Source organism: Gavialis gangeticus, unplaced genomic scaffold, assembly GCF_001723915.1.
Source record: "Gavialis gangeticus isolate Ggan-Ray unplaced genomic scaffold, GavGan_comp1, whole genome shotgun sequence".
Taxonomy (NCBI): domain Eukaryota; kingdom Metazoa; phylum Chordata; order Crocodylia; family Gavialidae; genus Gavialis; species Gavialis gangeticus.
This window is the reverse complement of record NW_017729027.1, coordinates 50796355-50817660: the sequence shown is the minus strand read 5'-3', so window position 1 is coordinate 50817660 and position 21306 is coordinate 50796355. Positions and strand designations below refer to the sequence as shown.

Genomic DNA, 21306 nt, shown 5'->3' with positions numbered 1-21306 from the left:
CTTTCAAGTCTTATTTTCTCACACCTGTAAAATGCCCAGCAATTTTTGCTGCATTAAATCAACAGTTTAAAAATGCTCACCGGTCACCTTCTCTCAGTGCTTTCATTTGTTTTCCAATTATACATGCAAACAGTGGTCCAGTTCTAGCATCTGGAAGGAAGTTTTCTGCTAGGCCACCAAGCCAAACATCAATATTGTTAGGATGATGGTACAATTTCATGATTTTTTCGGATATTTTCTTGTTATCTATAATTGTATTCATGTCGGTTTGTGTCTTTAGTCTTGGTAAGTCACAGAATTCTCGCCAATCATTGTAACCTGTAAATATTATATATATAATAAGATTAGACTTGAAAACTCACTAATTAATGTAACATTCAAAATTAATTAATTATTTGGATGAGATTTTGACTTATTCACAATGAATAGCATCTAATTCTGAAAACAGATTAATTAGAATTGGCTGAAAGCAACTGGACTTCTTAGGGAGTAAGATATTACTCAGTGGTCACGTCTACACATGGCTATATAGCGCCTTTGTTACTTCCTAAGGGAAGTACTAAAAGATGGTGCAGGGACAGCCCATATTGTGCCATGCTGGCTGTGCATGGTTATTTTTGGCCAAAATATCGCTGTAGCAATGCACTGTAATGAGTGCATAACTCTGACATAGCAGCAGCATTGCAGTTTTTGCCAACAGATGCTACGGCACCTAGTGAATCGCTATGGCACCGTAGCGTCTTGCATAGATGTGCCCACTGGGAGCATCTACACAATCATATTAATGTGCTCAAATAAACTCTGGTGCTTATTGCACCAGAGTTTATTTCTCCCCTTTGTGCATTTACATGTGTGCCCGGAAGCATAGCATGTTGAGCCATGTCAGAGCAGCTCTGGCTGGCAGGGGACCTGGAGGGTGAGTCTGCCAGTCCAGGGCTGCTTTCCCCAGGTCAGCATGCTGTGGAAAGGCTGGCTGGGACATGAGGGTACTTTAGCACAGGGTTAGCTGGCAAGCAGCCCCCACACAGAATCACCTTTGTGCCTCAGCCAGATGGGACATTGTTCACATGTGTGCTGCTGTGAAGTTTTTTACTCTGCAGCAGGATAATACTTGTAAAGTAAAATCTGTGTTAACTGCCCCCCACCCTCCCTGCTCTGCAGGGGTTTTTAGGAAGGTTGAAAACCCCTGCCTCAGATAACCAGAATTTTAGATACCCAGCACCACCCTTACCCCACTCATGCCGGTTAACACAGCTTTTGCTTTATTACAAGAACTATCTTGCTGCAGAGTAAATTAGTTTACTCCAGCCTAATGGGGCACACGTGTAGGTATGCAACATTTACTGTGCAGCTAATTAGTTTGCTGAGCAGTAAGTATCTCATGTAGACATGTCCAGTGTGATGGCACTTAAGATATATTAATTGATGCCATATCAGATTAATAGAAACAAATCTGGATATAAAATAGCACTTATATTTAAAAACTCTGAAAACTCGACCATGGAAACATTTTGGTGAAGGCAAATTAATATAAAAACACAAAAAAACATGTTTGGGCTTTGAATTTTTACTAAAAGAAAAAAGAGGAATGGAAATAAACACACCCCATTACAAATACAGAGAGGCACTCCATGTGACTGTTTTTCCCCATAGTTGACCTGAATCTGTAAGGTTGCCTGTTAGAATGAAGAAAAAATTATGGAGGCACAGAATATAATGTCAGAGGCAGTAGCAATGGTTACAAGGTAGTATACTGCTACCAGAAGACTAGAAAATGGGAAAAACACAGCCTTTCTGAATAATATAAAAATGACATATTACCAGTATCTAAAACCTAAATTGTTAGAACCATTTTGCTGAAAAGATTCTAACAGCTCATGCTGAGATGAATTCATGGCATCTAATGATGCTTATCAGAAAGGACAGTGTGACATAAGTAGCTATGAAACTGCTGTTTCCATTTTCTGTGCACTGTACTTTTACATCTCTAAGAAGTCTCTCTCTACAGAGATGGAAGTAATTTACATACTGTGCTCTCCCAAAGAGACTACCTTTCCTTTTTTTTAGGTAATTTTTATTAAACACAAAAGTCATTTTAAGATTGAAAGTTTGAAGTTGTTTATTGCATTTAGAAAAATAAAATAGGAGATGATTGATAAATAGTTAAAACTGAATTGTCCCCCATGTCCCGCTCCCCACCCCCTGCCCATTATTCCCTATATTTTGAGATTCTGAAAGTTCTGAAAAATCCCAATAGCAGGCATAGCTGCGAAAGCTACTCCTTAAAGATATAATAATCCCTTCACAAGTGATTGATCCATTAGAGTCTCTAGGGGTAATTTTTCATTTTAATGCTAGTGAATAGTTACTATCAAATGTAGTGAAAGGCTAGTGAAATGTTATTATCAAAGGTAAATTAAGTATGATCATGCTGTGGTATTCTAAAAGCAGCACTGGTTACATGGTTACATCTCTGATTAAATATCACTTCAGAACCTTTTGGTAAACTCTTGATATACCTCAAATAGAAGTAGGAACTTCCTAATACATAACAAGAAAAAAAAAAACAGGAAAAAATAATGACCTGGGAGTCCATGATCACGTCCACGTTGTAAATTTAATGATGCTAAATCCAGTGAACCATTATTTGACAATACAAACAGCTTTTCAGTTAATTCTTCATTCAACATTTGATCTTGTGTCTGTAGTTTTGCTGACCTTGCTAGGACACCTCTTAATAATGGGTCCAAACCTCCTTTCAACACAAATCAAATTCAGTGTTACACTATGAGACATAACTCATTATAACTTTCCTAACAACCCTGGCTGAACTGTATTTAAAAGTGCATTTAACGACAAGAATATTACAGTGCATTTTGAAATGGGAAATAATACTGCAATTGAAATTGTGTTATCTTGTTCTTAGGACAACACACATTTAAAAGATCACAAGAATATTTAGCCATAAAAGCTTTACAATTCATTATCAGTTTAACACACTGGTTTTAATATGATAGATTAATTATTTCTAATAATGTCTGTCTGCTTCAAAATACCAGTTAAGAAAAACAAACTTTTTCTGCTGATGTTATTTATTTGGACACCATTCAACAACCTGAAACAATGATGTAATTAAACAAATGCTCTTGGTTTTAGATGATTCTGGAATGTAGTACAGACAGTCAAAAAAGCCCAAGGCTGAATCAATTCAATCTTCACAGGTTAATTTAAACTGTGTAAATTGAAGTGATAAGCTAGTGAACAGACGTTCACTTTTGATTCTGAAAATGCAGCTACATGCCTGAAGTAGCTCAGGCCCGAAGCCAGGGGACACTGGAGCATGCATCCTGCTCTGTTGGAGGAGACAGCTTAGGTCAAGGCTAACCTAGCCACCCTGCAAGTGGGGGTTTGCAGGGGAGATGCAAAGCAGCATGGGATGCTGGGAGACTGTGAGTTAATTAGAATTTGGAGAGGATCTGGGACAGAAATTCAGTAAACCATTTTAACCTAAATCAGTTGAGTCTGATACTACACCATTCAGGTTTATCTTAAACTGGTTTCAGCCATTTTGAAAGTGGTTTATGTGCACTGAACTTCTGTTATGTTACAGATTTGAACTAGTTTTTGAACACTTATGCAGGTTTAAGCACAATTTCTGTCACTAGCCTAATAGTTTTGAAAAATGCTGAAATATTGTGCAAAGATGTAATCCAATTAAAAGCATACCTTCTTTTATAAGCCTCCAGGGGCTAAAGAAAACCTCATGTAAATGAAGATTTGGGAGGTCTGGATCATCTTGATATTGTGCATTAAGTCGCTTTATTATTGGCTGAATTGTGGCATGACCAAAACGAAAAGCAGCGGTTGAAAAGATGTTAGAAACTGTGGGATTTACTGAGGGATCATAACCTTTATATAGTCCAATATATTGATTAAAAGCATCTGGACCAATGATTTTTGGGATATAGTCTCTTAAGGTAATGATCTGAAAGGAAAGAAAAATATATCTTAGCTAATATTTCCATAACATGATAATGCTCACCACTTCTAAGGAGCTTTGTAAAAGCTAATTTAAACACTTAATCACAAATAGAAGTGATAGGAATTCTTTTCTACAGCTACAAATTTCTAGGAAGTTTGTAGAGGTAGAAATTTTCCTGAAAAAGGAAGCACACAGGTATGCCAGCTTGAAGATTCTGCTGCTTCCCTGCTCCTCACACCTTTCCCAGACTGGCAACACCCTGGTCTGAGCTATGGGGATTCTCCCCTCCCCCCCACATTTTCCTGAGACAGAGGCAGTTTGACTGTTCCCCTGATCCCACAGATCATCCAAATTCCTCCCCTGAGCCTCCCCATATACCTCCTGATAATAGAGGAGTCAAACAGAAGCATACAGGCATTCATTCTGTTGAGAGAAACTCTTACACTAGGGAGATCTTTCAAGTGTCAAAGTAGTTCTTTCTGCAGATGGGACATTCCCTGTGCAAGAGGGAGAAATTGTCTGTACCCTGGGAATTTCTAGTGGAAGAGTGGCATTTCTCCCACTAGAAATGTAATGGATGTCTGAGACCCAATAGTCTCAACAGCCGTGTATGGAAGTGGTTCTCAGCCTTTTTAGAATGCAGGCACCCCTCGCTAGACTCAAGGCACCCCTCAGAAAATGCCAGCTCTTAGTTTTCACTTATTTTCTGACTAGAGAAAAATAACAACAATTCTTCTGTTGCAAAAAACTGAGAAAGATCACAAGATGTTAGAATATGGATTCTTATTTAAAATCTCTGGGTTTATCATTCTCTCTCTCTCATACTTTGCTTTCTGCTTTTCCTTTCACAGAATCTGATGAAGTGAGCTTTGGTTCACAAAAGCTTGTGATTGTGTGATTGTGTGTGTGTAACCACACACTTTCATTGGTTTATAAGGCGGAAATCAACTCTGCCTTCTACTTGACTTCAGTACATGTCTTGATCTTGTCAATCATGTTTGCATACCTAACACTGCTAACATTGTGCAATACCACATGTGACCCTTGAAAGGATTGCAAGATACTCCATGGTGCTGTGACACCCTGGTTGAGAATCACTGATATATGGAAAGAAAATAATATTGTCCTTAGTTTACAGAGGGTAACAAACAACTTAAGTTTAGGTTAGATCCTATTAAGAATTTAATTATGTAAAATATTGTCATAGCAATGCCCAACTTTTAGGTAAATGGCTGTCAGAGTTCAATTGAAAATCTAATCAATTAGGTGGGGAAAATTATATACCTTGGAAAGGTACAAGAAACCATGTGTTACAGCTAGCTAATAGGAGACATTAAGTACTGGGGTACTGTGACATCTTTTCCCTCAGCACAACATAACTATTAGTTTGGGCTGAAAGCAGGTGTCTCGTTTCACACTGAATGCACAGTCCAGAATCTTGCCCTTAGAGTAAATGTCTATACCTATTCTTTGAAAGAATGAGCAAAGTTTATTATTTTCTGGCTAGATGAGAAAGTGGTGCTGCTTACTTTTTTTTTTTAATAATAGGACAATAGCTAAAGCACATCAGCAAGCAGTGGCAGGCTGGGTTCAAAATCTTCCTCAATCCAAGGGGAGACAGATAACTCCCACCTTCCCAGAAACTGTTTTAACCACCAGGGCCACTTGTACACATGACGGGTGTTTAGTCTCCTAAATTGAAATGGTGGGTTGTTAATTGTGATGACCAAAAACCCACCATTTCAATTTAGGGGCTTCCATCATCCTTATGGTGAGGGACGCAATCCTTTTCTTTCCCCCCTGCAGATCCTGCCCATGTCTCCCATGGTGGGTGGGGGGGCGATGAGCTGCCAGCAGGCCGAGTGGCCCCTGAGCTGCAGGGAGCTCTAGACCTTCCCTCCATGCCAGCAGCAGCCCCTGGGGCTACCTAAGTGGGCTGCTAGTGGGTGGGTGCTGCCTGGGGAGCAGCACCACTGTGGAGGGAAGGTCTGGGGCCCCCACAGCTCAGCAGCTTGCCCCCTGGCCACAGGAGAGGTAGGCAGGCTCTGTGGGAAAAAAAAAGATCAGTGTACAAGTGCCCCAATTGCCTAGCATATCAACTAGATCAAAGTTTGACTTGGAGAGGTTACCTGTCCTTCTTAAAATAGCTGCCTGTTTACAAGAGTTGATGTGTACCTTAAAAATTATATTGCGACCACATCAAGTACTGGGTACTTAAAAAGTGGTGATAACAACATAAACTATTACAAAAACCTACATAAATTCCCTTTGTTATCATCAGATTCTAAGTCACCTGTTTGTGACACAAATCTTCTTTCCTGTAAGTTAAAAATGACCAGGTTTTAAAATATTCATTCCCAACATTCTTTGGTAGATATTTTATGCTAAGCTGCAGCCAATTTATAAACTCCTAAAAATCAGAATTTAAAATAGAAATTCTGATAAACATTTCCTATCAAAGTCTTTTTATTATGTAATAGAATTACCGAAGCGTATAAGTAATACTGAAGCATATAAGTAATACTGACCAAAAATGAGGAAATTATATAATTCCCAGAATAAAATGAAATTGCATTATAGATTAAATATTACATTGAACTTAATAAAGCATAATGGGATGACTATGAAGTATAGTGAACTCATTAAATATATCATAGGTTCAGTAGAATATGCAATAAACCGAAAGGACAAATACACTATAAGCTTGATGCAGTGAATATTGAAAATCTAGTTTGTATTAAAAAACTTCATCAGATAATATATTTCATTATCTTAGGCATGACACCCAGAAAAGCAGGCTCCCATAAAATCTACAAGCTATGATTTGTACACCTGTAACAATCACTGTACCTAGAACTGGATAGGTAGTTGTAGTTCCTTGTCAGCTTAAAGTTTTGTACTTTTCTAATTAAAAATGTTCATGTAGCAAAGGAGCTACTTTAAACATGATACATGAGGACTTTGGATGGTTTCTTGGTTAGATTCTTCCTTACATGTTACTTGTCAAATAATTAGACTTTTTTTAATTGATGGAAATAGTGTGGTTGCCATTAGTTATCATTTCCCAACATTTTCTAAATGTTATGATCAAGGTTTTCATGATAGTTCTTTTCAACTGTTACATGGTTAGAATTAGCTTTGTGTCCTACCAGTAGCATCTCATAGAATCAGACAAAGGTGAGGAACTAATTTTCCCAGCCTCACAGGCTAGTAAGACTGGGAACTATTGAGGCAGCAATATTCAAATATTTAAGAAGAGAAGGAAGTTGGATAAAGGGAAATGGTACTTTGTTCTGCAGACATAACAACTCAAACTGTCCAGTTTAGTGCAGAACAGCACTAACTGGGACAAAACCAACTCTAGGTACAATTCTTATTGTATACCTTCCAACTTAATACAACAATTCGAGGCATGCCTTTGCTCTTCTACTGGAAATGGATTTCAAATGTCCGTTTTGGCTGTAGAACTGAAAGAGCGGGTCAACTCAATTTCAGGTTCGCTATTTACTCCCGGACTCCATTTTTTATTAGGGCTAAGGATAGAAGAGTTTTGCTTATGTCTTATGCTAAAAGGTGCATGTATTTGAGACTGAGACAAAAACTCATACGTCTGTTGGATGATGGGTGTGATGTCAGACAGAAGTACTCTTTAGGAAAGTAAAGCAGAAACTGAGTAGCATACTGGAGAAAGATGTGGAACCTGCCAGAGAACCATAGGAACAGTATATCAGAGCATATAATGCCAAGGATTTGGAGCTACCTTATACATTAATTTATTTAGTTTCATTTGGCAATGAAATGTCACAATTCATATCCTGCAGAAGTTTAAAAAATAAGCCTAAATGTAAATAGCTAATGAAATGGGTATGACCAAAATTTTTTCCATTGTTCCTCTCTCCCTTGCAGCCTACTGCATTTAAGGTCTAGGGAGTTGTTTCAGAGGCTGTTCCCTAACCCTCATGTTTAATAGCCTCTTTCCTCCCAGAATTGGTCCAATCCCTGTTTTGAATCTGGCTAAACTGCCAGCTTCCACATCCGCTAGCAATGAGTTCTACACTTTAATTACAAACTGTAAAAAACAACGTCCTTTTGTTAGTTTTAATAACTGGAGTCTGCTTGGAGCTGTTAAAAAAAAGTGCTTTACTTTAAACTCTGTGCACTCCTGTGCCAAGACCACTGTATACCCAGAAGAGACAATGCATTATTTGGCATGAGCTAACCCGATGTCTATATAGATCAGGCGCATTAGTGGGGATTTTCTGGCACTTTTATCCATGGGCGACTGGTGCCTCCCAAGTCTGGGGGGGGGCACAAGATCACTGATAGGGGGGTCCCCAGCAGCTGCTTGCTGATGGGGGTGGAGGGGTACCCCAGTGGCCAATCACCAGCTGGGGGGGAGGGGGGCAGTGGCTAATCACCGAGCCGGTGAAACCGGCTGACTTTTCCAAGGGGGTGTCTGGACTATTTCAGGGGGTGCACGTGCATCTGTTTGCACTCCCTATGCACCACCAATGCTTTTATCTAATAACTAGTCAGCTATTAAATAAAAGCACCAAAAAGCCCTACTAAAAGCACCCAATCTATACAGACACTATAGAGACAACTTGAAGTAACATGCTGCTTCTTCCAGTAAAGCACTTTTTTTTTTAACATCTGAAAGCAGCCACAGAAATTAATTTTAAAGTTGGATTTTTTTCTAAGTTTGTCATGAATAAACATCATATTTTTGCTTCAAATAATACTCCTTAAACATTTATTTTTTTTCTATGTAAATGAAAGGACATTCTTATTTGAAAATACCTCAGTAAAGTCTAAACGAAAAACTGCAGCTTTGCAAGGAAAACAAATTCAGAGCTATTTCAATGATGTGTACTATGGCTGATCATTTGTTTGAGATAATTACAAATCATAAATTAATTTTAGAGTATTTGAAACAGCAGAAAATTTCCTGAAATGCAGAACAGAAAGTCTCAGGTCCTATAAGGTGCTGAATATACCCAAGTTTCAAAATTGCTGGTACTGGATGCTACCTCAGGTCCTCACAGCATAAATCTCCATAAATAACCCTTTGAGGAAATAGATTTTAATCAGTAATGTCATTACTTTACTTTATTGTCTAAATCAGAAGTATCAAACTCACTAAGGATTGCACGCCAGATCCTCACACCCTTGCCTCCATAGCGCTGCCTGGACCTCTGGCTGATCAGCAGTGTTGGGAACATGCAGCACTGTGGAGCTGAGGGTATGCACTTTCAGTAGTCCACTGGACTACCAGTGGGCTGGATACAATGGTTCCATGGGCTAGATCCAGCCTGCCAGCCATATGTTTAACACCCCTGGTCTAAACTGTGCCACTGCTGCAATACTGTAAAAAATGAAGACAAATGGGCATTAATTCCTATGGAAAGTGCATTTGAATTTTCTGATAGCTGACATCATTGGCAAGCAAAATTCTCAGTGGCAATGATGTGTGGTCAACATTTATGCAAAGACTCTCTGCATAACTACAGCACAACCCCTGACAAAGTTTATTAAGCCTAGGTTCATGTGCCTACAGAGTAGCCTCAGAAGTATCTGGTACTGGCACTGGCACAGAAATAGGATTAAATAGCAACCATACATTTGGGCCAATACACGTTATTACTGTAAACCCTTGCTTCTGGCACATTTCTTGGACTGTCACAGCTACAACAACACTTCAGCCCTACTAGGTAAATTAGATTAGTGGAGTGATCCAGCATGAAAAGCCCTATGCTCTTTTCACTTAAAGGACAGAATTGAAATACATCATTGTTGAGTATTTCCAGCACATGTCTGGTCAGAGGACATCCAGCCCTCCAACCACTACCCCTTATCCATGTGGGCACAAATGACATGGCTCGGAGCAATTCCAACTGGGTTATGAATGACTAAAAGGCTCTGGAAATGGGGCTCAAAGGGTTGGGGGTGCAGGTAGTTTTCTCCTTGATCCTTTTGGTTATGGGTCAGGGACTGAGGAGGAAGAGACGAACTGAAATAGTGAACAGAAGACTGTGGTGCTAGTGCCATCGTGAAAGCTTAGGCTTCTATGACCACAGTCTGCACTTTGGAAAGAGAAGAAGAAGTTTGCTGGGAAGGGACAGCCTCCACCTCATTCCATTGGGGAAGAAGCTCTTCTCAGCTAGAATGACTGACATACTTGTCCAGTCTTTAAACTCAGTTTGCTGGAGGATGGGCACATAACCACAAGTGCAAGCCCACCAAGCATCAACCATGAAATCAGCAGGTCATGCTGCACAAGGGAACTAACTCCTACTCCAGCCCAGGGATGGGGCTTTTCTTTTTAGACAGATAGGGGTTTTTTAGACAGATAGGAGTACAGGGAAGCCTAGGGCCTCCAATGGCAGACTCACTTGCCTGTACCCAAATGCCAGGAGCCTGGGGAACAAACAGGAGGAACTGGCCCTTCTGTTAAACAGAAATGACTATGATCTCATAGGGATAATGGAGACCTGGTGGGACTCCACCTATGATTAGATCACAGGTATAGATGGCTATACCTTGTACAGGAATGACTGTGTTGAAAGAAAGGACAGGGGCATAGCTCTCTATGTGAAGGAGCAGGCACTTCCCTACAAGCAGAGATTGGCACCCAAGGAAGGTGACTTGAGATCCTCTGGGTTAGAATATGAGGGGAATGTGGTGAAGGGGATATAATGGTAGGAGTCTACTATAGATCTCCAAATTAGGACCAAGTGCTTGACCACAAATTCACTAGGGAAATGGCTGAGGCTGCATGCTCTTGGTGCATGGTTGTCACGGGAGACTTCAATTACCCTGACATCTCATGGGAAGAGCACTCAGCCAGATCTGATCAGTCACAAACCTTGACATGAATGGATGAGTTCTACCTGTCTCAAGAAGTTTACAGGTCCACAAGAGGTAAGGTACTGCTGGACCTGGTACTGGCCAAAGGGGATGATCTGGTCAGCAACCTAAAAATTGAAGGGAAGCTGGAAGATAATGACCATGAACTGATTTCTTCCACTATCCATTGCAAAACTTGCAAGTCAGTCAGCAATGCAGAAATCCTCAACTTTAGGAAAGACAACTTTCATAAGCTCAGGAGGCTAGCTGTTGAGGCCTTGAGAGGCCATGATCTGACAGGGAGGGGAGTCCATGATGAGTCATTGTTCCTTAAGGAAGCAATCCTTGAAGCACAAGGGAAGTCCATTCCATCCCATAGGAAAGGTAGTAAAAGGGTTTGGCAACCCCCTTGGCTCAATAGGGAACTTATAGACTTCCTGTGTCTAAAAAGAGAAGTTTATAAAGGGTGGAAAACAGGAAACACTACTAAGGAGGAGTATTCAACACTGGTCCGCATCTGTAGGGAGTGAACTAGGAAAGCTAAGGCTGTAACCAACTGGCTACATGAATGAAGGACAATAAAAAGTCTTTCTTCAGATATATGGGAAGTCAAAAAAAAACCCAGGGCAACATTGGACCCTTGCTAAACCAAATGGGGCAGCTCATAACTGACATCCAGGAAAAAGCAAATTTCCTTCTATGACCAGGTGACATATCACCTGGACAAAGGAGAAGAGGTTGATATCATGTATTTGGACTTCAAAAACACCTTTGACCAGGTGTCCCATGATGTCCTCATGGAAAAATTGGGGAACTGTGGCCTCGACAACCTTATGGTCCAATGGCTGGGGAACTGGTTCTGAGGCTGGACCCAGAGAATGGTAGTTGATGGAATGGAATCAACATGGCCCATAGTGAGCAGAGGTGTCTCCCAGGGCTCTGTTCTCAGACCTGTACTATTTAATGTATTTATAAATGATCCAGACTCTGGTGTTCACTGACAACACCAAAGTATGGGGAAGTGTGCTCACAATTGAGGATAGGCTTGTGATCCAGGCTGATCTTGACAGGCTTACAAGGTGGGTGGATAAAAACCTGATAGCATTCAACACGGAGAAATGCAAGGTGCTCTACCTCCAGAGAAAAAAAGCCGAGCCACCAGTGTGATATCACAGCCGGCAAAGCAAACAAAACTCTGGCTTGCATCTACTGATGCATCTTCAAGCAAGACCCAGGAAGTCATCCTCCCACTGTACTTGGCCAGTTGTCCTCAGCTACAAAAATTGGCCAACTGTGGCCTCGGCTACACCACAGTCCGATGGCTGGGGAATTGGCTCCAAAGTCAGACCCAGAGAATAGTGGTTGATGGCAGCGAGTCATTATGGCATTCTGTAACCAGTGGCGTCCCCAAAGGCTCTGTCCTTGGACTGGTCCTCTTCAACATCTTTATCAATGATGTGGACTTTGGTGTCAGAAGCACACTGGCTAAGTTTGCTGATGACGCTAAACTTTGGGGCATAGCATCCACGCCTGAGGACAGGCTAGTGATCCAGGTTGACTTGGATAAGCTTAGTAAGTGGGTGGACATAAACCTGATGAACAAAACCCTGATGAACAAAACCTTGGCTTGGATCCATAGATGCTTCTCAAGTAAATCTCAGGATTTCATCCTCCCACTGTATTTGGCCTTGGTGAGGCTGCGGCTAGAGTACTGCATCCAATTCTGGACTCCACAGTTCAAGAAGGATGTCAAGAAACTTGAGAGAGTCCAGAGGAGAGCCACGTGCATGATCAGAGGGCAAGAGAACAGGCCTTAGGAAGAGAGGCTGAAATCTATGGGGCTCTTCAGTCTGGAATAGTGCAGGCTCGGAGGGGGGACGGGACCTGGTGGCTGCCTATAAGTACACAAGAGATGTTCATCAGGAACTGGGAGAATGTCTGTTCACCAGGGCACTCCAAGGGAAGACAAGGTCCAATGGTCACAAACTCCTGCAAGACTGTTTTAGGATGGGCATAAGGAAAGACTTCTTTACTGTCCAAGTTCCCAGGGCAGGGAATAGACTCCCCCCAGAGGTGGTGCAAGCACCTACTATGGACACTTCAAGAAACATTTGGATGCCTATCTAGCTAGGATCATTTGACCCTAGCTGACTTCCTGCCCCTTGGGCAGGGGGCTGGATCCGATGATCTTGTGAGGTCCCTTCCAGCCCTAATGTCTATGAAATCTATGGAATCGATGACATAACTCTATCCAGCCCACATATATTCAGATTGCTTATAAAAATGCCATGTGGGACTGCATCAGAAACCTTATTAAAGCTTAAGTATATTATACTGTATTTCTTTAATCTGCCAGACTCTTATCCTGTCCAAAGAAAGATATTAAGTTGGCTTGTCACGGTTCATTCTTAACAAATCCTTGTTGATTGCTAGTGATCACCTCTTCCTCTTTACGATTGTTTTATAATTTACTCCAGTTACTTCCCAGGTAGTGAAGGCAGGCTGACTGATCTATAATGGCTTGGTGTGTGCCATAGTGTCTTTTCTGCCTCATTTCTGGTGTTAATGATGGGCATGGGAGTGAGTAGGAAGTGTTAACTGCCTCAGTGGTGAGATTGAGCTGTTTGTTGCCACAGTGTACACATGCCACATGAGTTATATCAATAGCAAATACCTTCCAGTATTTGCTTATTATGAAAAATGTTTTAAAAACAATATTGCAAAAAAAAAAAAAAAACAGCCCCCAAAACAACAACAATTCTAATGGGAAAAGTATATTTTTCAGTCTTGTTATTTTAATTTTTTTTAAATCCCTGTGAACCTTTCCATAAAATGTATCCCCTCAGGCAAAGAGGGCGTCTGTGTTGATTTAACTTAAAGGGTGAAAATTTTAGAAATATACAGCAACTGGAAACAGAATCCAACTTTAACTTTAGCTGTCACTAGTGCTCTAATAGAGATAGTGCAATTATATACACTGAATGAAAGTGCCTGAGCCAGTTACTAATATGCCACAGGCAGATGTCATTAGTCTATAATACTGCTAGAGATAATGAGTAGCACAGAGTCATGTAGTGTAATGCCTTAATGCCTCGTGCAAACTATTTTCTTTAAGAGCATGATGTTTCTGATTCCTGCCTATTGACATCTGAGTGCACAGAAGCAGAGCTTTTGGTTTCTGACTTGTTCTTTTCTGCTAACTAGACTCAACCACCATTCTGAACCTGTCAATACAATTATTTTTAAACAAACAGCATTTTACCACTGCAAAACTACTAAAGAAAAAAATTACTTTCATGACCTAAATATAATTTTAATATTCAAATACACATCATAGTGTGAATTGGTTATGCAATGGGTTTCTACTTGACATATATATTTGAATGAAGTATTTTTTTCTATCCCTCTCAAAATTAGCCCACACACTCTAGTCTGAAAACCAATTTCCAAATAATCCTGAATTGGTTGAGAGAGGGAAGTAAAGGATCTGTGAAAATAAAACATGTAAATAGAGTAGAACACTATAGTTCTTGGAAAAGAAACCCTATTTAATAACGAAGAGAACAATTTGTTTCCCACTGAGGTTGTGGTAGCAAAAATTGTCTCAATGGAATATATGTAATGAACAAGAAAAAAGGGAAAAGTGAAGCAAAGCAAAGGCTGAATGTGGAATCCTCATAATGACTGATGAAAAAACAAAATAGGTGAATAGCCAATGGAAATACAATTTCCTACTCAGTAGCTGCATCTACACAAGATACTGACTGCACTGTAGCTTGTTACTACTGTGCAGTAGCATCACATGGCACATAAATCCATTCAGCAGTGTTACTGTGCAGTAGCTCTGGTTACTGTACAGTCATTTAGTACTTGTATATGCAAATACTAAAGGAGTGTGTAGTAACAACTGCGCAGTCAGCATCTCATGTAGACGCAGCCACTGGGCATGTCTACACGAGATGATTAACCGTGCATTAGACTAATCTAATGTCCAGTAAAGCATCAGCATCTACACATGCGTGGGACTTACTGCACTATAAATTTGCCTAATGCACCATTTGCTAGTGCAAACAAATACAGGTACTAAATTAACAGTGCATTAGCTGCTGTGCAGTAGTACATGTGTAGATGCTGACTGGGAGAAATTTTCTCCCAGTCAGCCTCAGCAGCAGAGAGCCACAAGGGGTGGCAGGGTTGGGGGGAAGCTGTCCATGGCTCTTGTGCAGAACTCAGGATTGCAGCCTGGTTCTGTAGCACTGGGGTGATGCCCCATGGCTGATTGGCAGCAGCACCCTGAGCTTTCCTCTCACTTTGCTTGTTGAGGGGAGGGAGAAGCTCTCTGTCCCTGGTCCTGGTGCTGCTCAGCTCCCTGCTCCCTCCCAGTGGGGAGCTGAGCAGTGCTGAGATGTGGGAGCCCTCTGTTCCCTCACCATCAGTCTAGGGACAGAGATCTTCCCTGTCCATTCAGTCCTGCTGCTGCCCCAGCACATGCACCAGTCAGCTCTCACCCCCGCCCCCACCCTTGCTGGGGGGAACTGGGAGCTGGGTAGTGCCAGGACTGGTGACAGAGAGCTCCTTCATCCCCTCAGCAACCAAAGTGAGGAGAGAAATCAGGGCACTGCTGCTGCTCACCCACAGGGAATCTACTGATGCCAGTGCCACCAAGCCAGGCTGCAATCCTGAGCTCCATGAAGCTGGGAGCTGTTCCCACTCTGGGACATCTCCTCCCCACTCCCTGGAGCCCAGACCTGGCCCCGGTGCCCCCTGCTAGCCCAGGGCTGGAACTGGGGGAGCCAGGAGCTCCCCCTGGCTGCTCCAGGAGGCAGAGCAGGGCAGGGGGCAGAAGCAGCCCAGGACTCAACTGCTCTTATTGGGAGCAAATCTGATCCCAACACAGGTGCATGTGTAGCTGTGTCCCTAGGCACATTTCCTGTGCCTTATTTCAATGTGCAGTAATCTTAAGGTGCATTACTTGCATGTGTAGATGCACCCACTGTTTCAAATGAAAATTTTTATTGGACTTTCTTTGTTTTTTTCAATACTGATTTCTCCTTCCTATGTTCTTGGGCCCTAAACCCGGTTTTTGGAGTTTATGCATTAAACTGTAAATGGATATGTCTACATGTCTAATAATGCAAAGCAATAAACTCAAAAGCAGTTTTAGCTGGAGTAAACTACTCCTGGGTGCAGCATCTACATGAGCTTCTGGGACAGCAGCAATTTGAGTCAGTGTGGAGCAGGCCCAGTCTGGCATGGGATATGGGAGGTCAGCCCTGGGCTCTAGGTGGTAGTGCTGGGCAACACAGGGGCTGGTTGGGGCACAAGGGTGCTGAAAAAGTGAATTTGTGTGGCTAAGCAGCAGGCAAGAGTCTGGCACTTAGCTGGCTGGGAGGACCAGGTACAATTTATGCCCACAGTCAGCATCTATACATGCATTTAATCACAGTAAATTACTCTGGCATAAAAGAGCACTGTCCCTGACAAAACTATCTTACTGAGGCATTAATTAGTTTATTGTGGCCTAATACCATTGCACATATAGATGGTGATGCTTTACTCTGCAGCTAATTAATTTACTTTGCAGTTAAGCGCATGTGTTGACACAGCCAATGGGACTGTCAATACAAGCTCCCAGGTACTTGTTTATTTTTTTCAGGAGAAAGAGAATTCTGTAAAAGTGGGAAAAATGCTTTTCTCCTTGTTTCTTTGCTTTTCCAAAACCACTATCATGAAGAGAGCCTGAAAAAGTAGAGTGACCTCAATAAAATAAACACCTATGAGGAAATTCTTACAAAAGAGGAAAAAGTTAGAAAGCGCATTAAAAATAAGAACAAAGAGACATGGAATCTGAACAAGATAAGGACAAGAAATCTGAATATCCAGGATTTCAATAAAAGAGTAAATCTAACACAAAAGTCCTACAGACTAGAATAGGAAAGATGATCCCAATTATTTTTTTGCTTGTGAAAACATATATTAAGGTTTTTTTGCCTAGGTTAGTTACAGTGGATCCACAGAAATAGCAATAGTAATTATTAACCAAGTAATAAGACAACCTGATGTAGAGCACCAACAATTTTTCGAGCTTCCTGGTAAACTGTTTCAGAGCTCCAGTGGTAATTTTGCCTCTTCAGTGCTTTAGCCAGCCGGTTATGTTCTCTCAGCCACAATGTGTGCATAGCTGCTAATGAGATTACTTCACTAGATCTGCTGTCCCCAGCCATAAAACATTCAATCCTTTCAGCTTCATTTGAACTTGGGTCTTGTGCACAGGGTGATGGGAGCTGGTTTACAAAAGGTAAATATTCCCGATCATTGTCGTAATATAGCACATTTACTCTAAGGAGGCCTTCTTCACTTGTAAAATTCCTCAGCTTTTTTTCCATAGCAGGTGTGCTTCCATAAACAGTGGAGGCATCAAGAAAGGAGGTCAAGCCATTAATCTGTTCTCTTGGATTTAATGTTGATAGATTTCCAAAGAGAATGCCATGATAACCAGTGCCACATGCAGGAGAAGAACGGTAAAAGGGCAAGCAATCCATTCCAGTGGACAGCGTATCATTGGGAAATATCTGTGCAATAAAAATGGACATTCTTGTCAGCGAAAACAATGTTGCTCAAATAGCAATACATGGAATATGCAGTAATTCTAAATTAGTAATTCATACTAAATCCCAGTTTTCAATTGTTTGGCCCTTTTTTCCAACCTCCCACCTCCTGGATTGAAATTTTCCAGGCTAAGTCTTGGTTTGAAACTGAGAATGTTGGGTTTTCCTTAAGTTGTTAAAAAAGTTCAGCTGTTTTGAGGAAAGGAAAACAAAACAGTATTTTTTTCTCATTATAAAAGCTATTTACTTCCATCCATTTTGAACAGCTCTGCAAATGAATTATTTTAGGGGGTTGAAAACTGAAACAGAAGTGCAAGTGAGTCCTGGAAGCTGTTTTGGTGAAATTCATTTTGCTATGATCAAACCAGGAGCCATCAGATATGATGTGCTAAACAGGTTTCTGAAAATATGTGAGGTCTGGGACAAGACTGAGAAAAATATTTGCCTCAGTGCACAGAGCATATGGAGAGGCAGAGGAGACTGACCCAGTAAGAACCTGAGTCAAAGCTAATTGAAATCAATGTGAAGAAGCAGAGGTGTCAATATACATTTATTTCATTGAGCTTTTGGGTTACTAAAAATGCATATTAGTAAGCAGAATATGAACTGTGGGTGTTTCTCTACTTCCAACCTCCTAAGATGAATGCTGGAAACATTTATGTCCTATAGGCCTCTCTAAATCAGCAGGGAGGAAAACAGATGATTTTTTTTATACTGTAGGTGGGCCAAGAGAGCAGCTTAGAGCCAACAATTCATTTTAAAGCAATAAAATTAATAACTAACTTGAAAAAACCAGGTTTTTATGTATATAACATATTTGCCTTGTTCAATACACGCTCTCTGTCACTAGTCCTGCAGTACATTTCTGTACTGCACTTTTCTGAAAACCCCATTATTTCCAAATTCTACCAATACATCATTACATATCAGTGTAATGAGCCATGTTGAACCACAACGACTCAAGCCCAGGAGTTTCAAAAAAGGAATTTTCCAGTGAAAATGGCTGTTGACATTATAATTTGAGTACAAAGAAAATGCAATTATAATCTTTGAGATTTCTTAACCATTGATCTTTCAAAAATTGTTAAATAGATATAAGTTCCCCATACTGGAGCTCCTGAAACATCCACTGAATCATAGAAACATAGAGAAGTAGGACTGGAAGGGACCTCCAGAGATCATCTAGTCCAACCCCCTGCTTGAGGCAGGATCACCCCTATCCCAACCATCTATACAAAACATAATCTGAACTCTATGTAAGACTACCTCACAACACAGGCCTAACACCCTAACCTGCCACAAGTAAAGCAGGGGAACCACAGAAGTCAAAGTCTGGCAGACCTGTTGTGCCATTTTACAGGACTGGCAGACCTGTATAATGAAGCTCTTTTCCTTTTCATGGGATAAGTAGTCTGCAGCCAGCAGCTGAATGTGCAAATGAGAGTTTCCGATGTTATTTTTCATGTGACATCAAACATGACCTAGGAAAAAATCCTGTTTTGTGAAGATGAGTACACCATTGCATTTTTCTCTACACCTAATGAAAAGCATTCATATAAATACATTCCTTTGTACAGCATAGTCCAAGGGAAAAACCCCATGTTGTAGCTTTCCTGGTTTAGTTGTACACAGGCTTAAAATTATATTATAAATGGAAATGACTTACAGAGATATTCTTTTCAAATGCAGCAGAATGAAAGACACTAATTGCTTCAATGCATTGCAATGTCTAAACTGCAGTTTCTTTAGGGTATATACTTCCCTTTAGTGAAACTATTTTGGGAGAAATGGTTACATGTTAAGATTTTGTTGAAGATTTCTAAAATGAAGTAAGGGTTTGTGAAAACAAGGATAGCATACTGATAGCCATATTGGTAGCAAGGAAAAATTAAGTCCTGCATTTTTGTAGAGGAAATTTTAGCAGCAACGAAGTCCAAGGTTCAGAAGACCTGAGTTGTATGTCAACTTCAACATCTGCAATACTGGATGTCACTCACCACTCTGTGCCTTCATTTCCCCTTCCGTCATTTTTATGTCTTATCTTTCTAGAATGTAAACTTTTCTCTTGCTATATAACTGCATGGTGTATGATGTCAGCTGGGGTTTCTAAAAGCTGGTGACCTCATGCTAAGAGTTCACTTGATTTTAAAACAATTAAAAATAATTACTACAATTAATAATAAATAAGGACAGCAACAGTATGGCATAGAAGCTCTTTCAATCAGGTGTGGATTCTGAGGGTGGTGTGGTGTGGTCAAACCCCCCTTCTGCAGTGTAGCTCACTAGCTCTGTTTCCCCATAGTTTTGGTCCCCTGTAGAGTTGGGACTACTTTATAGGAGCAGCAGCTTTTTAAGCCCATGAAGCAGGTACGATTCACACTACTTGGCACCCTGTCTGTGCTTTCCTCCCATTCTCCCTCCCTCCTCTACTTATGCCTCCAGGTGCAGGAAGGGCAGACTTGCTCACTGCTACTGCTGTCTCCAGCTGACCCAGGGGTGAAGGGAAGCTCCAGAGCCACTCCAGCTGGGGCTGTGGGGAGTGGCTGTGCAGGGAGCACAGCTCAGCAGAGTATAGCAGCAGCGGCAGTGGCAGCATGGGAAACCCACAAACCCCACCCACCAAATCACTGTCCCTGTCCCTGTCCCTGGCCAAGCCCAGCACCCAGAGCAGCTGCTCTCCACAGCTTCCCTGGGTCAGGGCAGGAGTGCATGGGGCAATAACGGTGGTGGGCAAGTCTCTCCTTCCTGCACTCAGAGGCATAAGTAGAAGAGTTTGTGCTGGAGTTTATTGTGTCACATTAATTTCACATGTTGATGCACCCAGTGACATCTTCTTCCTAATCTTGTATAAGAAATATAATATTATTTCCATAGCACTCATCTTGATTACTTTAGATAACACACAGAACTCTGAATATGCTACCCAACTGTGCAGGATAACATAAAAAATGAGAAACCATCTTCTTCACCTAACCTACTCCAAAAGAGACAAACTTAAACAGGGCATACTAGTTTATGCTACTAAACTTAATATTAACCTGGAAACATACTTGGGTAGCAGGCCCCCTTCCCCTCCCCTGATGATAGCCAACTGATAGATGAGGAAAAAGTGAAATGAGATATCTCAACAAGAGCCACTTCACAGGCAGCATACTAGCAACACAGGATAGAATCCAAACAGCAGCACCCAGAATAACATCTTCAATGACGTCATAACATTCCCTATTCAAAGGCCTAAAATTCTACCCAGAGAAACAATCTAGCAAGATACTAATATGTGGAGAATTAGGAGAAATCCTTTGCAGGTTTGCCTGAAAGAATAATTCCACAGTCAGGACACTATCCCTTCTGACAATCTTTCTTCCACAACAGATAAAAAACAAACAAACAAAAAACCCCCCAACACCCCCCCCCCGCCCCTCTCTCCCTGCTCCCAAAAAAAGGCTGGCTGGACACGTCCCAGTGGATGAAACAACATATTGGACTGCTACAATGACCATTTCAGGAAGAAAGCTAAGAGTGAAATTCTCAACAAAAGCCAGGACCACCACAACCTCTTTTCCTCAGTTAGGAAAGACATGCAGTTCCTAAGATCCAACAACAAAATAGTAATCAAACAAGTGGGCAGAGGAGCTATTGTCATACTCAGTCATGAAGACTATACCATCTGCTCTAAGGAAAAGACTCATGGGATATATCCAGATGAGCAGGCATGTGCAGTTTGTGGTACTACAAACCACTTTGTGGTGCCACAGACTACTTGCCTGACATGTTAAAATGTGCCCTGCACTGCAAATTTGCATCGCAGGGGTGTGGCAGAAAGCCACCTTGGTTTCTCCCTAAAAATCTCTGCCCTGTGATACTGTGATT

The 21306-nt window shown here is 41.2% G+C and overlaps 1 protein-coding gene across 1 annotated transcript in view; it reads right to left on the bottom strand.

The window, feature by feature from the left end:
* Nucleotides 1-21306, bottom strand: part of TPO (thyroid peroxidase) — a 164491-nt gene that overhangs the window by 63458 nt on the left and 79727 nt on the right. The window contains exons 7-10 of the mRNA XM_019520639.1: nucleotides 16885-17400; nucleotides 3727-3985; nucleotides 2585-2755; nucleotides 81-318 (exon numbers count right to left, since the gene is read on the bottom strand). Coding sequence (XP_019376184.1) covers nucleotides 81-318; nucleotides 2585-2755; nucleotides 3727-3985; nucleotides 16885-17400 — 1184 coding nt within the window. The remainder of the gene's footprint in view (nucleotides 1-80; nucleotides 319-2584; nucleotides 2756-3726; nucleotides 3986-16884; nucleotides 17401-21306) is intronic.